We start from the raw sequence: 17,408 nt of genomic DNA, 5'->3' as shown, positions 1-17,408 counted from the left end.
AATCCATAACCACATTAAATTTAGGATATTGGTTATTGTCAGTGACAAATCAGATTTTTAAAAAATTACGCTTAATTTTTGCCATCAGCAAAATCCAGACTATGACAAATTGCACAGGACAAATGATCTAGTTTCCTCAACAAACAAATTGCGAGGAAAAAACAAAAAGAGAAAAATTAAGAGACTTAAAATATATATCAACAAATAGCAATGTGTGGGCCTTACTTGGATCCTGATTTAAACAAGTTTTTAAAAAATATAGTCATTTATGAGACAATTGGAAATTTGAACACCTTTTGGATATTTCATATCAAGGAATTGTTCATTTTTTCAAATAAGACAATGAGATGATGATTATGCTGTTTGAAGAATTCTTCTATTTAGAGATTTATAGTAAAACATTTGCACATGAAATGATATATTCTGGATTTGCTTCAAAATAATACGGAGGAGGGCCTGTGGGGGTGGGGAGTGTACCGTGGAGAAGGGAGTGTATGTTTTGGGGCAGCGAGGGCGTTGAGACAAGAATTGCCAGGAGTTGATAATTGTTGAAGCTGGGTGATGAGTATATGAAGGTTCACTAAACCCTTCTGTTTTTTAAAAGCTTACCTTGCATCTGATTTAAACTGTTTCATTAGCCAATGGCCTGTTATAGTAGGTAAGAAGGTAACATTAATTAACAGCATGCGACGACACAGGTGTATTACATTTATGTCTATAGCAGGACAACACAACACAGCTGGTGGTGTTGTCTTTGCTTTACCAAGGAGCTGAGCCTCTGCGTGTTTAACTGACTTGATCAAGGTCACATGGTGCTTCTGGGGAGCACAGCCAGAGCTGGGTTCTTTCTACTATACATCCTGCCCTGCCCCCACCCCCGTACCATCATAGGGGCGAGAATACTGTGCCACAATATTTAAGATCAAGGAATTTCTTAGTTCCTTAATAAATAATTATTTTTTCAAAGTAGCCATCAATGCACTTACTTTGCAGCTGAATTTTTTGTGCCTTAACCTTAGAAGTGTAAAATTAATGTTGTATGAAAAAGGTTGCTATTATTTCAAAATATGGCCATTTTATCTTCCCCTAGAACTTTCTTTCATTCATTTCATTCCTTTGTTATGTGCCAGGCACTGTTCTAGGCACTGGAAGAGATCCATCAGTGAACCAAACAGAAGATGACCCCGGACCTCATGGAGCTCATAGTGCAGCAAAGGGGAGAAGGGGTCAGACCATAAACACAATACACAATAAATAAGTAAATTACACGGTTAAGTACATGTTATAGGAAAACAGAAAAGTAGACCAGATTAAGAGGGCTGGGAATAGGAGTGGTGGGCAGAAGGAGGGTTGCATTTTAAAAGAGGGTGGGCAAGGTGGGTTTGGTTGAGAAGGTGAGAAATGAGCAGCAGATGGGGGCCGGGGCCCTAGGTCTGTCTGAGGGTAAGAACGTTCCAGCAGAGGGAACAACTAGCTTATATAAAAGCACAAGGTCCCCAAAATTCATATTAGCCATAGAAATCTCCAGAATTCTTTTAATTTTCTCAAACAGCATGCAGATCTTCCAGATAATTGAAAGTCAACCAACTTGTCAGAGTGTAGGCCTAGCTTATGGACTCTTGACTATTTTTCTCTGTCCCTTTGAATATTAGGAAATGAGAGATTTCTGCCTTTTGTAGACTTAAAAGTCATAAAGGCTAATTCATTCTTAGTTTGGTTCGAAACTAAGGATAGCCATTTTCTTCATGCTCATTTCTCCCATAATGCAAATTATTGCAACACAGCCGCCCTCACTGAGGCGTGGGGAACTGCTCCCGCTTCTGCTGGGAGTCACTTAGAGGCCAGCTTAATTGTTCTTAGAATAAGGGTCTCCACCTGAGGAGCGACTAGTTGGGGATCATTGGCTCCCGACAGTTGCTGTAAATATCACTGCTCTAAGGTAAATAAAGGAGGCAGGTTGCTTCTTGGGGCTCATTTTAGAAACTCAGGCTGAATCAAATCCTTCTGTGGCTACCTGCTGGCAGCTGGGGAGATGAGCAGTTTAGGGTGAGAGGCAACGTGGGCAGTGGAAAGGGACCAGGCTCACGGTTGGGTCTGAATTCCAATCTTGATTCTCCAATTACCTGCTGCAGGGTCTTGGAAAGTAATTCAATCTCCATGATGTTCAGTACCCCGTTTTATAAAATGGGCATAGCTTTGGGGGTTATTGTGAAAACTAAATCAGATAAAGGCTGTAAGCACCTGGCACATAATCGGCACTCAATCAGTGGTAAACACTACTGTATTTGCATGTATGATTGCTCTGGTCTCCTTCCAAATTCAAGTAATTCTGATGTATTCAATGATGCTGAACTAGCGAGGCTTCAGCTTTGAGGATCAGTCTTGGTCAAGTCTCTTTTATACTGTCATGCTGCCATCCTAAAGTCAGGAGGTCCAGATGGGGCCCCATGATCATCTGAAGTGGGGCATATGGTTTCCCCTGTCTGTACCTAGAAGTTGAGAACATAACTCACAAGCTTTCGGCCAACATTTTATTTTATTTCATTTCATTTTTTGAATAGACTTCAATTTTTTAGAGCAGTTTTAGGTTCACAGCAAAATTGAGCAGAAAGTGCAGAAAGTTCCCCAAACCCCCTGCCCCCAGCACACACAACCTGCCTCACCAGCATTTTAATGTTGTCGATGTAAATCACAAACTGTTCCAATTTTCTAAGAAAGACACAATTAAAAATCAGAGATACAAATAAGTGTTATGTGGTTTTGACACCTAGTAGTTGCTATATTTATGGGTACATTATAATCCCTTTTACTCTTCTAATTAATTTGTGAACAAATTGGCCCATTCCTGAGGCTCCTGCAAATTGTCTGGAGTCGCTCTTCATCCCCTTGTACGTACTTTTCTGGGTACTTAGTGCAATTAGCACTGACAACAGAGCCCTCAGAATCCATTCACTCTGTCAGCAAATCACTGAGCACAGGCTGTGTGTTCTGGGCGGTAGCGGGCCGGCATACCAGGGGTGAAAATACAGACAGTCCTATCCTCCTGGAGCTTATATTGTGATGTGAAAATGCAGACTTATTTCATTATTGAAGTCACCTGTGCTGCACAGCCTGTTGGGAGAAATGATGGACCAGAAACTTCCATGGATGACCCTTTTGGTGCTTACCCACAGAGCTTCTTTTTTACCATCATTATTATTTCTTCCTTTAAAAAAAGAGAGAGAGACTAATATGATGAAATGCGGGTGATCTTTAAATGCTGCAGCTTCTGGATATGGCCATTTATATCGCGCTGTGTGCTTTTTCTTCCCCTTCCCTCCTGCGCAGGCTTTGGAAGCGGGATGGCTTACCTGCCGGCCGTGGTCATGGTGGGGAGGTACTTTCAGAAGAGGCGCGCCCTTGCCCAGGGTCTGAGCACCACAGGGACCGGCTTTGGCACGTTCCTCATGACGGTTTTGCTGAAGTACCTGTGCGCGGAGTACGGGTGGCGGAATGCAATGTTCATCCAAGGCGCCGTTTCCCTAAACCTGTGTGTTTGTGGGGCGCTCATGAGGCCCCTCTCTCCCGGGAAAGACGGAAACGACCCAGGAGGGAAAGATCCCCAAGTCCTCCCGGCTCCCTCCACCGAATCTGTTAAGTCAAGTGGACCCCTGGGCAGAGCAGAAGAGAAGGGGGACGGGCCTGGGAACGAGGAGACCCTCAGTGACCTTGCAGCCCAGGTGTGCCAGGAGGAGGCGGGGCACAGAAAGAACATGTGCGCCCTTCGGGTTCTGAAGACGGTGAGCCAGCTGACCGTGGGAGTCAGGAGGGGCTTCCGGGACTGGTACTCGGGCTATTTTGGGACCGCCTCGCTCTTTACTAATCGAATGTTCGTAGCCTTTATTTTCTGGGCTTTGTTTGCATACAGCAGCTTTGTCATCCCTTTCATTCACCTCCCAGAAATCGTCAATTTGTATAATTTATCAGAGCAAAACGATGTTTTCCCTCTGACTTCCATTATAGCCATAGTCCATATCTTCGGGAAAGTGATCCTGGGCATTGTGGCTGACTTACCTTGCATCAGCGTTTGGAACGTCTTCCTGATGGCCAACTTCACCCTGGTCCTCAGTATCTTTATTCTGCCGCTGATGCACACGTATGCTGGCCTGGCGGTCATCTGTGCCCTGATAGGGTTCTCTAGCGGTTATTTCTCCCTGATGCCTGTGGTGACTGAAGACTTGGTGGGCATCGAACACCTGGCCAACGCCTATGGCATCATCATCTGTGCTAACGGCATCTCCGCATTGCTGGGACCACCTTTTGCAGGTAAACGGTGCAAGGCTTTAAGAGCTTACAGCGCATGTAGGTTGTTAGGTTATTTTCTCATTTATGTGATGAAGTCCGAGATAAATAAGAAAGAAGTTTCCATTTGTGTACGTGCTCCTTTTCCTTCCCATTCCTGCTCCCCGATTTCTCATTTATAAATTTTAGCAGGTTAAAGGTCATTCTTTCATGGAGAATGTAGATGACCTTTTGATCTTCATCTGCAAGATAAGCGGCCAGACAGTCAAGCGAACTATCGAATGGCACAGAGCCCCTGCCCGGTCTGAAGGAGGCAGCCTCTGCCTAGCTCCAACTGAGTTCCATCACCAAGAAATATGGAGAATGGTTGCCAGATCTTCTATTGTTAGGATTTTTTTTTTCCCCAAGAGAAACTAAGACTTTGGGCTCTTAGGCGACATTTCCAATGCTGCGTAAGTCCAACAACACATCTGTGGGCTGGACCTAGCCCTGTAGTCTCCTGTTGCTGCTGTGATCAATTGCCACAAACTTAGTGGCTTAAAACCATACAGATTTACTATTTTACAGTTCTAGAGGTCAGAGGGCTAAACTGGATCACAGTGGCTAAAATCAAGGTGTTGGCAGAACCACGCTCCTTCTGAAAGCTCTAGGGACGAATCCATTCCCTTACCTTTTACAGCTTCTGGAGGCTGCCTGTGTTTTAGGCTCCTGGCCCTTCCTCCGTCTTGAAAGCCAGAGGTGTAGCATCGTCTCATCTCTGTCTGATTCTGACTCTCCTGCCTTCTTTCACTTATAAAGACGCCTGTGATTACTGGGTCTACCAGATAATCTAGGATAATCCCCCATCACAAGGTTCTTAATCATATCTGCAAAGGCCCTTTTGCCACATAAGGTGACATGCACAGGTTCCAGGATTAGGACGTGGGCATTTGGGGAGAGCTGAGGCATTCTGCCCACCACAGGCCCAGCAGCCACCAGTTGGCACCATCTAGGGTAAGATCTCTCTCACGTATTCACCTCAGTTCAACGGAGAATTTGCTTCTTGCAAAGGGCATACCAGAAGTCACAGGCACCGAGGAGGCCTGTGTTAGGCTGGGTACCTCTCTGAACCTGTTGTTTGTGAAAAGACACACAAGGGTTGAGCAGGTAGACTCAGTCCCCAAGAGGCCAGGTACTAGGCAAAAATGACAGGTCTTCCCTCTGTCCAAAGATTGGAGGCAGGAGCCCACACAGCATTGCAGGGGCAATGTCAACACAAAGTCAACACAAAGGTGCTCTCTAGGGGGCTGCCAGGGCGGCCAGGCCACAGCGGGTGGCGATTGTCAAAGCTGCCAGAGGATTTGTGCAGTGTTTTAAGCTAACCTGGGCTAAACAATAGAGCCTCACTGGTTCAGATGCCCCCACCCCCTGCTAGTCTGGCCCCTCCCAGCCCTTTATTCTCGTATCCTCTGTAAGAATACCTCTTCCCCATGGATGGGGAACCCCATGGATGCAGGACAAAGCCTTCCCTGCCCCTTCCTTCCCAGTCTCTGTAGGGATCCTATAGTCACCTCCTGTCCTAGGACCCTGCTGGCAGAGGGCCTGTGTCAACATACCCATTATTAAGTCCTCCTCAGAATTTGAAATTCAAGAAATCGTGGATTTTGCCTATACAGCTGACAACCCTGGCGGCTGGCTGACTAAAGGTTTAAGGCCAAGAATCACTTTAGGTTCTATATATGGGGCACCTCCTGGGTCAAGCTGCTCCCGTTCTCTGCCCGTGCACAGAGTTCAGGCACAGTATTTCTAGGTGACAGTGAATAACTATAGCAGTGCAGCAAACTATACTGGGAGCCGAACCGTCTGAACTTGCTCAGTGATCTCATTGTATAGAATTCTCTATCAGTTGGGGATGCATGTGGCTATAAGAGAACACCCCGCCCATGGTAGCTTCAACAGAGATTTAATTGTGTCACATAACCAGAAATCTAGAGTTCAGGAGCTGGGAGCTGGCCTGGTGGCGCAAGCGGTTGAGTGCACGCATTCCACTACGGTGGCCCGGGGTTCACCGGTTCGGATCCCGGGTGCGCACCGACGCACCGCTTGTCAAGCCATGCTGTGGCGGCGTCCCATATAAAGTGCAGGAAGATGGGCACAGATGTTAGCCCAGGGTCAGTCTTCCTCAGCAAAAAGAGGAGGATTGGCAGATGTTAGCTCAGTGCTGATCCTCCTCACAAAAAAAAAAAAAAAAAATAGAGTTCAGGAGCTGGATGATATTGGGATGATGTGTTCGAGATCCTCTTGGCCTTTTCCTCATACCAGTTGCCTCATGATCACACAATGGCTACAGTAGCTCCAGCCACTACATCCTCATTTATAACAAGGAGGAGGAAGAGAGGAAAGGCTCAGTCCCAGCAGACTTCCACTTATGTCTGATTGGCCAGAACTGTGTCACACAGCTAGTCCGAGCTTCAAGGGGAACTGCGAATTGGAGTATTTTGCTTTCCAGCCTCTGTACTAGAAGAAGGAGAGGAGAAAAGAATCAGGATTGGGGGTTGGATCAGTCAACCAATGGTACCTTCCAGAGATGTCAAACTGAAATATCCATTAAGGGGATGGGAACATTATCAGTGGCTCATCTACCCTCTTGTTGGAGGTCCTTCAGATATATTGTATGTATGGAAATGGAATCTGTCATTGATGGTTCTTTGCATGATCCAGGAGTACTTTCTGCTTCTAATGGTCAGTCTGGGGTTATTTTTATACTGATCCATCAGATTTCAATAGCAGCATCACAACATAGCTGTGAAGTGTGGCATAAGTAATTCATGATCAATGTTAATTAAAGCACCAACGTTTACCCACGTGGTTTCCTTATCCCATTCCTGTGGTCATGTCCTTCTCCCTTATTTGCATTCTAGTGCACTTTCTTGAGTGGAAGAGAAAGGAATTACAACTGGAACATAGGGGGTTATACCCAGATCTCAGTCCTCAGGTCTTATCTCTGCCTGCTTCAAGGTTCCTCCCTAGAAGTGGATTCTGTAGCTGAATATGGGCCACCATAGATGGTAGAACCCATTGTATTAATGGCTAAGAACCTTCTATGAATGTGTGTCAAATGCTGCTATGGGGACTTTAAAATCAGTGTTCTGATGTGCATCTCTAGGCCAGCAACCTAAAGGAGCCTTTCTTTTTTTTTTTTTTTTAATTATTTTATTGAGGTCATATTGTAAATTTCAGGTGTACATTATTATTTATCAGCTTCTGTATAGACTGCATTTTGTTCACCACTAATAGTCTAGTGTTTATCTGTCACCACACATATGTGCCCCTTTACCCCTTTCACCCTCCCCCTACCCCCTTCCTCTGGTAACCACCAATCTGTTTTCCTTATCTATGTGTTTGTTTATCTTCCACATATGAGTGAAATCATATGGTGATTGTCTTTCTCTGTCTGATTTATGATGCTTAGCATAATAACCTCAAGGTCCATCCATGTTGTCACAAATGGCACAATTTTGTCTTTTTTATGGCTGAGTAGTATTTCATTGTGTATATATACCACATCTTCTTTATCCATTCATCTGTTGATGGGCACTTGGGTTGCTTCCAAGTGTTGGCTATTGTGAATAATGCCGCAATGAATATAGAGTGAACATATCTTTTTGAATTAGTGTTTTCATGTTCTTTGGAAAGTACCTAGAAGTGGAAAAGCTGGATCATATGGTATTTCTATTCTTAATTTTTTGACAAATCTCCATACTGTTTTCTATAGTGGCTGCACCAGTTTGCACTCCCACCAGTGTATGAGGGTTCCCTTTTCTCCACATCCTCTCCAATACTTGTTATTTCTTGTCTTTTTAATAATAGCCATTCCAATGGATGTGAGGTGATAGCTCATTGTTTTGATTTGCATTTCCCTAATAATTAATAATGTTGTTGAACATCTTTTCATGTGCCTGTTGTGACCGTGAGTATACGTTCTTTGGACAAATGGTGTTTCCTTATTTTGTTTGTTTCTTCTTCTTCCACTGAACTCAGGAGCTAAGGAATGCTGAACAACATCATTGGCTAACTGCATTGTGTTTCATTCATTGACATTCCGGGGCCAAGGAGCCAACACTGCAGTGAGATACAAGCCCAGCCTTTCTGCATCATAGTTCAGAAGTGACTGCAATATGCGTGACTAAAAAACCACATTAAATTCTTGCTAGAAATTCGAGGTGGGCTAGAAATGATTACTTAGCTGGGTTTGCTACAAGGAAAATTACTGTTCACATTACCTTTTTCTTTTTTAACGGGTTTAGAAATGAACGTGTTTTCCATTTTTCAAAGCAATTTCTACTGACATTATAAAATCTGGTACAATTTAGTAACAAGTTAGACAATTACACATTTCCATTTAGAAGAATGTACAATAAAAGCCATTGAACAGACATTTCAACCATGTTGGTTAGCAACATGAACTTCTTGATCTCATTTATTTATAATATGGCCAGGCATTCAATTCATCTCCTTTAAAGATGTAATAATAGTAGATACTTTTCTAGATGTTTCCAGTGTAAAATATAGCAAAACTCAGCCACCAGATTTGACTGACCAAGAATCTACACATATCTCCTCCATTTGCATAAAATATAACACCTTAACAACAATTTGCAATGTTTTTCACCAAGAGCTGGGAACACTTACTTAATAAATAAGAAAAACAGCTCTCACTCCGCATTTGACAGACTCAAATGAAAAGGGAATGCAATTTAATAGAGAACTGGATTTTACTTGGAAGCTGTTGATTTGAGTTGATGGTTGGATCCGGGTTGCCAAGGATCCTGGGCTCCAAACCAAGGAACTGAGCTCAGACCTGTAGGGAGAGGTGGTGAAGGATGAATGAGGTAGGCAGCTTGTTGGAAACGTCTTTTCTCTGACGAGTTGTGTCCACACATGCTGAGGATGAAAGCATGTGGTCAAGTCCCGTCTCTCCTGACCCGCTTTGCATCTGACGCAGGACTGGGTTGAGTTCAAACTAGTGGAAATATTAAAACAGGTGCCAACGAGAGATGGCAGGATCCAGAATCATTTAAAAATAAACTCTAAAGGTAGATTGGAGAAACCTATAGAATTAATTTAACAAAATTTAGGACTACTTCTCCAATTTGTACTGTTAAATTCTTTGGCGAAGTTGGGTGTGCTTTTTAAAAAAATGACATAGGAGTTACTTTTAAAGATTGGGGTGTGTGGAGATGCTTTTATAAACATTTATACTTTTAGGAGAAAGATGCAAGATTTTAAAATATAATTAACCCAATTTAAGATTGTAACAATATGTAATATACTTAGCAGATATTTTCTATACAGATCTTCCTCAACTTACAGTGGAGTTTGGTCCTGATAAAGCCATTGTAAGTTGAAAATATCGTAAGTCAAAAATGCATTTAGAGGGCCGGCCAGGTGGCGTAGTGGTTAAGTTCGCATGCTCGGCTTCAGCGGCCTAGGGTTCACAGGTTCAGATCCCAGGCGCGGACCTACACACCGTTTATCAAGCCATGCTGTGGTGGCGTCTCACATATAAAGCAGAGAAAGATGGGCACAGATGTTAGCTCAGGGCCAATCTTCCTCAGCAGAAAGAGGAGGATTGGCAACAGATGTTAGCTCAAGACTAATCTTCCTCACAAAAATAAATAAATAAAAAATAAAAAAAATGCATTTAGTACACCTAACCTACTGAACATCATAGCTTAGCCTAGCCTACCTTAAACTTGCTCAGAACCCTTACATTAGCCTACAGTTGGGCAAAATCATCCAACACAGAACCTATTTTATAATAAAGTGTTGACTATCTCATGTAATTTACTGAATACTGTATTGAAAGTGAAAAACAGAGTGGTTGGGTGGGTACAGCATGGTTGTGAGTGTATCAGTTATTTACCCTCATGATCGTGGGGCCGATTGGGAGCTGCAGCTCACTACCACTGCCCAGCATCATAAGAGAGGATCATGCCACATATTGCTAACTCAGGAAAAGATCAAAATTCACAATTAGAAGTACAGTTTCTCCTGAATGCATATCACTTTCACACCATTGTAAAGTCAAAAAATCATAAGTCAAACCATTGTAAGTTGGGGACCGTCTGTAGTCTGCAGAGACAAGAGGGAGGATGGAGTGGAGGAAGGAGGTGCTAGGGTGTTCTAAGGGTGATAGTGTTTATTAATTACTATCCCCCCAGAAGAGGGACTAGTACCTGTACCATCAAGGAGCCAAGAGAAATGTGTTTGCAACTCCAAAAACTTCACTGTGGCTGTGCTCGTGGCTAAGCTCGGGGCAGCAGGGGAGAGAGGTGGGAAGCGGCCACATCAGAGCCCTGGAGCTTATACTCAGCCACTTCACACAAAAAAGTGAATAGTCTGAACTAAATACAAGTTAATTTTCCAATCAGTTAGGATTTTGTCCTATTTCTGTGGTCCGTGTTCAGTAGCGATGGTAGTTCAATTTGTTTCAGCTATGGGTGTTTGTTATTTAGAGCCATCATTGCTACTTGATCATACGAAAAATGAGGATTTAACTATTAAAGTGACAAGGTCAGCTTTCATATGGGATGAGTGGAGTATGAGAACCTCATTTATATTCATTGATTTTTTTTTAATTGTAGCTTACAGATAGTCCCCTCACATACTCTGCTTATAGATACAGACCACTCTGCATTATCTGGGAGTGAATCATTCACTTCCTCGTAATTCACATTTGGTCCACAGTTGACAAATAGTGACATTGAGGGGAAGTTGGATGCGTTTCGGTTCATATGTCAATGTCAATGTGTCTCTGATTCAACTCTGAAGCTGAATCATTGTTTTTGGATTATATGTTTAATCTTATTCGAGACAAGTCTCTCTTGTCTCAAACTGGAGATTAAGAAAAGATTATAGAGCATTTTACTAGGCCACATCTAAAGAGTCTGATATTTTCTTCTTTTTTATATCAAATAACAAACTCAAAAACTTGGTTAACTTTTAAAGTATATTCAGAATTCATAGCTTTTGAGTGGTTAAAAAAATTTTTAATTTTAATGCTATTAAGTGTTTGTCTTTCTTTATGACTCCTTGACTGGTGCAGGCACATTAATTATGCTCTAGATACGATAAACCAAGAGATATCGATAACTACCAGAAAGTCAGAGGTACCGGTTTACACACTTAGCAGTTGCCTTTGTGTTGCTGTTTGTTGATGGGAGAAGGTTAAGTTGCACTTATGCATTCATTTGCCAGTTAGATAGTTTTTAAAGATATTTTTGAAAAGTGGCCATGGAATACTCTGTTTGGTCATTAAGTCATTTATATTTTTCTTATGTCTTTGCTAGTTAATGCAGCTGTTGATATGGAAAAAGTAAATGTTCAAATTTTACATTTTTACTGTAAATAAAATTCTTGTGAATGGCTTAATGCTCTCAGTTCACATAGTTGGCTATACGGGGACCGTGCTATGTGACTGACTCTTAGAATTAATCACTGTAGTAAAAGAAACTTCATATTTCATAGTTTCTGAGACTTTTTTCACATTTTAACATCTCTGAAATTGGAATGCATTTTATAAAGTCCTAAGAAAACATTGAGTCATATTTTAATTGACAAGGATATTTCTTTCTTATTGATACATTAAGATAATGATGCATCATATAATTTATGGTATCTTAGAATCCATGAAATATAGTAGTATTTCTATAGAAGTACCTAGTAACATTATTATATGAAATTATTAGATTATAATATTAAAGTATTTGAAAAGAACTGATAATTTAGTCAGCTTTTAAGCCTATATCTTTGGCAATTTAAAGATTTATAAATATAAATATTAAAATTTTATAGCTGTAAATGTGGATTTTATAAAACCTCGAAAATTTGATTCCTTCTAGAACAAATGCTTACCCTCAAATACTTCAGAATGAATGAAAGTTCAAATGTCTTCTGCTCAGCCTTTTAATATACACTACAAACTTCTTCAGAAGAGTTTTGAAGGTTTTAGAAAAGATTTCTGTTTATATTTGTGAAAAAAGAAAATCATTAGATTCACTTTCCACTGCTGGCTTTGTGCCAACTTGAGAGTTACCCCCGAGGGCTGAAAACCAGAAGATTACTCCCATGGATCAGCCAGCTACTGTTCCAGTGCCTTAAAAAGTACCCCAGTGGCTGAAAAGATAAATGCAGCCATCCCCAGGCCCAAGAACTCTAGCTTACATAGCCTGGACTTAAAGCTAAATGAAATGTTTTGGGCATTAAATGGCATATAAACAAATTCTTATAGAAATATTCGTAGTAGCAATAAATGCCTGCTTTGTGTTCTTGACTTTTATCAACCATGTTACACTGAATATATTCTTTTTTGTTTTGTAGGGTGGATCTACGACATCACTGAAAAATATGATTTTTCCTTCTACATATGTGGTTTACTTTACATGGTGGGAATACTCTTTTTACTCGTTCAACCGTGTGTCCGAATTATAGAACAATCCAGAAAAAAATACATGGACGGTGCACACGTGTAGTGTCATGTTATGTTTCCCGTAAGGTTTCCTTGTGGTACTCCTGCCTACCTCACGTGGCTGCTGTGAGGACCTATGACGTATCGTGAAAAAGAGCTCTGTACAGTAACTGGCATTGCCACTTGTAAATGCCATTGTCATTGCCTCGTCTGAAAGCAGCACCGCCTTTCTGTTTGGGGAGAAGCAATGCTGGAAGGTATTAAGAACTACATACGTTTTAGAGATGACACTGTCCTTCAAAGACAGCCTATTAAATAATTACTAGAAATGCCCTTATAAAAACTATTGTCTCGTGTCATCCACTGGGACTACGGTTTCAGCTTTTAAAACGGACAAGGAATAAAAGCTTTTCAACCCAGCTGCTTCTTTGTAAGGCGAAAATAAAGTATCTAAATCCTTGCGGAAAGCTTACGATAAATGGGTTTTAAGCACAAGAATACGACTAGATTTCAGAAGTTAATTGTTACAGGGAGCTATTGACCTACCATTGTAAAAGAAAGGCAGGCTCTGATTTCAGTGCTAATACATTTAGTACAATTAAAGAAACGCAGTTTATATTTTTATGCAAGAATTCTGCAGCGAGGGAGTACAATTTCTAAATCTTCCTCTAAGAAAAACATTTGCCATCAGTCCTAATTCAATATTATCCCGTTATAAACTGAATCTTGAGATAAAACCTTAATAAATACATAATATTAATGATTTCCTTATCGAAAGTCATATTTGTGCACACAACCATTGAGTCAAGGGCTATGATTCAAGCACTTTTATTCATATCATTGGCCTCTTAGTTTATGAGCATGATCTGGGGCCTATAAAATTTTTTTTCTGAGTTTCTCCTGCCCAAAAAATAAAATAGACAGCTAACTGCTGGTTGACATATCAAGTCAGTGGATAAATCATTTGTAAAGCGTGTTACTAATCCAAAATATAAGACTATCAAGTTGTGAGGGTAATAAACAGAATGCCCTTGGTCTAGATGTCTGCACCTAACATTGAAGTAGGGGTAACAAATAGCCCTTCTCCAATGCCTGCTGTTGTTATATAGATAATTCATTTGCCTGAGCTCAGCACAGTTTAAAAATAGTTGTCTTGATTGATTTCATCCAGAAGATAACTGTGATTCATGACGTCAAATAATGCTCTTCCTTTATCTGAGATCTCTATTTTTCTAAGCCAAACATTTTTCAGACTGCAGAATGTTCTTCCCCGAATCATTTTGAAATTTCTGGCTGCCTTGTTTACACATATTTTCGAACTATTTAAATTTCTGCTCACAATTTGCTCATCACACACAAAAAACTCCTTTAACATCGTTGCCAGTGTCTTGGGTCAAATTTATTTAAAGTGAGTACAGACCATTCTCAATTATCCTTGGTAATTAGAGGCAGGAATGATACTAGTAATTGGAATCACAGAATGTTACCCCAAGCCTGATTTTAGCCAGCAGTGTCAGTGTTACTCCACCAAACTCTTCAGAGCTGTTAACAAGATATTACATGGACAAGTTTCCTTTCTGTTTCATCTCCATTATTTCCTGCTGTAATGTCTAGTGGGAGGGGTTGTGTAATGAAAGGGACCACCAGGATAACAATAATAATAAAAGGCAGCTAATGGAAAGGAGAAACAAAAGCATTGCTAATATACATCCTTGATATTACCTCCAATGATTCGAGAATTGCCTGTAAATTATTATAGATAATAAATTGCATGTCATACTGCATTTGGTTCAACACAACGACTTGTTTGTTGTCATCACAGCTTTGGCTGCTGTTAAAGAATCCAGCTCTCTGTTTTGATAAAGGAAATCTTAAAAGCCAAGGTGATGCTCTCTCTCTCTCTCTATTTACCATAAAATTGAGATGATTAGATTGAAAAACATGTTGTGTGTTTTGAAACTGACTACATTACTGCATTACTCTCGTTTTCTGACAACACCAAATTAACGAGAGGCAGTGTTAAATATTTTGAATGGTGCTAATGCCGATGCGTTTTGATGCTCGTGCTGCTGGTTGTGCGTCATAAATATGAACTTTTTATCCAATGACCCAGGTTTAGTAATACTCAAGTTAGACCTGCTCACGTTCGGTTTGTACCATTGTTTGCTGACTTACTCTGTTTATGGAAGTGATGATTTCTACCAAATTAGAAATTCCCCTTTTACGAAAATAGACTAAAACCTGCTTGCAATATTCATGTTGACAACAGAATAAAAAAGAATGCTATAAAGAATTACAGCAAATATATTAATGTTTCCTGTTTAAAATGTTATTATTTACAGTTTTTTGAAAATATTATAAAGGGTTAATTGTATATTTATATTATGTGCTTTATAGTTTTCCTCTCACATATCCAAGTAATTTTTATTTACATACAAGTAAATAAATTTGTCCTCTTTAAAGATGGTCAGTGAGTTTTTGTATAAAATTTCTATTTTCTTGGCCTTAAGGGGAAAACTCCTAAAATGCAACTGATGATTATCCATTTGGTTCTTTCCCCTGGAACAGTTTTTCTCCAATTGTGGTCACAGAACCACCTGGAGGGAATCGCGTGATTGTTAGCAATGCCAAGTCCAGCTATTAAATTCAAAATGCACACACCTTTTAATCCAGCAATCGCATTTCTAAAATTTTTTCCTATATATGAACAAAAACGAATGAACAAAGATCATCTGATTTGTTTGTTATATAAAAGACTGGAAACAATTTAAATGCCCATCAATAGGGAACTGTTAAATAAAGTGTGGTATTGATGCAACTATTTTTTTAAAAAGACAGATCCATACTTAAAATTAGAAAATAGTATCCAAGATATATTGCTAAAAGAAAAAAGCTAGATAAAATATGTTGAATGTGCTCCCAATTATGTTTTTGTGAACAACAAGAAAAGGTTATTCATATGGCTTGTATATGTATAGAACATTTCTGGAAGGAAACACAAGAAAACATTAACAGTAGTTGGCTCTAGGAGGAAAGTCTGGGAACTGGGTGGGTCTGACTTTTTTCCTTATGCACATAATGCTTTTTCCATTTAAAACTTGCATACAAAATTATTTTACATGCAGATTCCTGGGGCTACTTAAAACCTACTAAGTTGGAATCTTGGGGGATGGGGCCAATAAATCTGCCTGTTAGATATGCTTGTCAGTTGATTCTTATGCACACTGAAATTGGAAACTCACTCTCAACATTTTTAAGAGTAAAACATTCCAATCAATTTCAAATACTTGTCCTGCCTCTCTCGCATTGATTATTTCCTTTTATACAACGTTCTGGTCAATTACTATCTATGGAGTACTCATAGGGTATAATATTTTTATTCTGCTAAGTCTTTCTGCTTGCATGGTCCTTTTCCGATCAATAGATGTAAACTGGGTTTCTCTAAGAACAAGGCAGGCTATGCAAAGTGCCTGCCCTCCAGTAGCCTACATGTAGAAGTAAGCTGCTATTGCAGGGCACTATAAGAGGCAAGGTGATAACAAAGCTAAGGGAGATTTGAGTCGTAACCTGTTTAAATGAAACTGTAATTGATAATATAAAAGATACAGAGAGGTTCAATGAAATGACTGAAGAACTGTCACAGATGTGTCTACTTCTCAGATGAAAGATACAGACTACAAGTGCTAGATTTACGGTTCTCAAACTCTTGGGTCTCAGGTCCCTTTTATACTCCTAAAAACCAATGAAGACCCAAAGATATTTTGTTTTGTAGGCTATATCTTATTGATATTTACTGTAATAGAAAGCAAAACTAAGAAATTTTTAAATACTTATGTATTCATTTTAAAAGAACAATAATGAGCCTACTGTGTTTATAGCACATTTTTATGAAAAGTAACCATATTTTCCAAAAAAAATTTTAGTAAGAATAATGGCATTGTTTTACATTTTACAAACTTTTTAATATCTGGCTTAATAGAAAACAGCTAAATTTTCATATTTCCTTCTGCATTCAGTCTGTTGTGATATGTGGTTTTAATTGACACATATGAAGAAAATTTAGCCTTATACCTATATGTAGTTGGAAAGGAGAGGAGTATTTTAATAGTCTTTTCAGATAATTGTGGATGTTTTTGTTTTGATATTTCTTTTTTTTTTTTTTTTTTTGTCTTTTTGTGTGTGTGTGTGTGAGGAAGATCAGCCCTGAGCTAACATCCATGCTAATCCTCCTCTTTTTGCTGAGGAAGACCGGCTCTGAGCTAACATCTATTGCCGATCCTCCTCCTTTTTTTTACCCAAAGCCCCAGTAGATAGTTGTATGTCATAGTTGCACATCCTTCTACTTGCTGTATGTTGGACACGGCCTCAGCATGGCCGGAGAAGCGGTGCGTCAGCGCGCGCCCGGGATCTGAACCCGGGCCGCCAGTAGCGGAGCGCGCGCACTTAACTGCTAAGCCATGGGGCCAGCCCTGTTTTGATATTTCATACAATATTTTTTTTGTTTTTTTGAGGAAGATTAGCCCTAAGCTAACATCTGTTGCCAATTCTCTTCTTTTTTCCTAAGGAAGATTGGCCCTAAGCTAACATCGTGCCCATCCTCCTCTACTTTATATGGGATGCTGCCACAGCATGGCTTGATAAGCGGTGCGTATGTCCATGCCAGGGATCTGAACCTGCA

The 17,408-nt window shown here is 40.2% G+C and overlaps 1 protein-coding gene across 2 annotated transcripts in view; it reads left to right on the top strand.

Moving 5' to 3' along the window:
- Positions 1-15,186, top strand: part of SLC16A14 (solute carrier family 16 member 14) — a 32,336-nt gene extending 17,150 nt beyond the window's left edge. The window contains exons 4-5 of one of the 2 annotated variants that reach the window (XM_058533166.1): positions 3,328-4,305; positions 12,643-15,186. In XM_058533166.1, coding sequence (XP_058389149.1) covers positions 3,328-4,305; positions 12,643-12,794 — 1,130 coding nt within the window. In that variant the 3' untranslated portion in view covers positions 12,795-15,186. Of the gene's footprint in view, positions 1-3,327; positions 5,491-12,642 lie in introns of those variants that run through there. The other variant, XM_058533165.1, reaches the window with a different exon arrangement.
- The last annotated feature ends 2,222 nt before the right edge of the window (positions 15,187-17,408 follow it).

This window comes from Diceros bicornis, chromosome 37, assembly GCF_020826845.1.
Source record: "Diceros bicornis minor isolate mBicDic1 chromosome 37, mDicBic1.mat.cur, whole genome shotgun sequence".
In the NCBI taxonomy this organism is placed as follows: Eukaryota; Metazoa; Chordata; class Mammalia; order Perissodactyla; family Rhinocerotidae; genus Diceros; species Diceros bicornis.
This window is presented reverse-complemented; position numbering and strand designations above follow the sequence as displayed.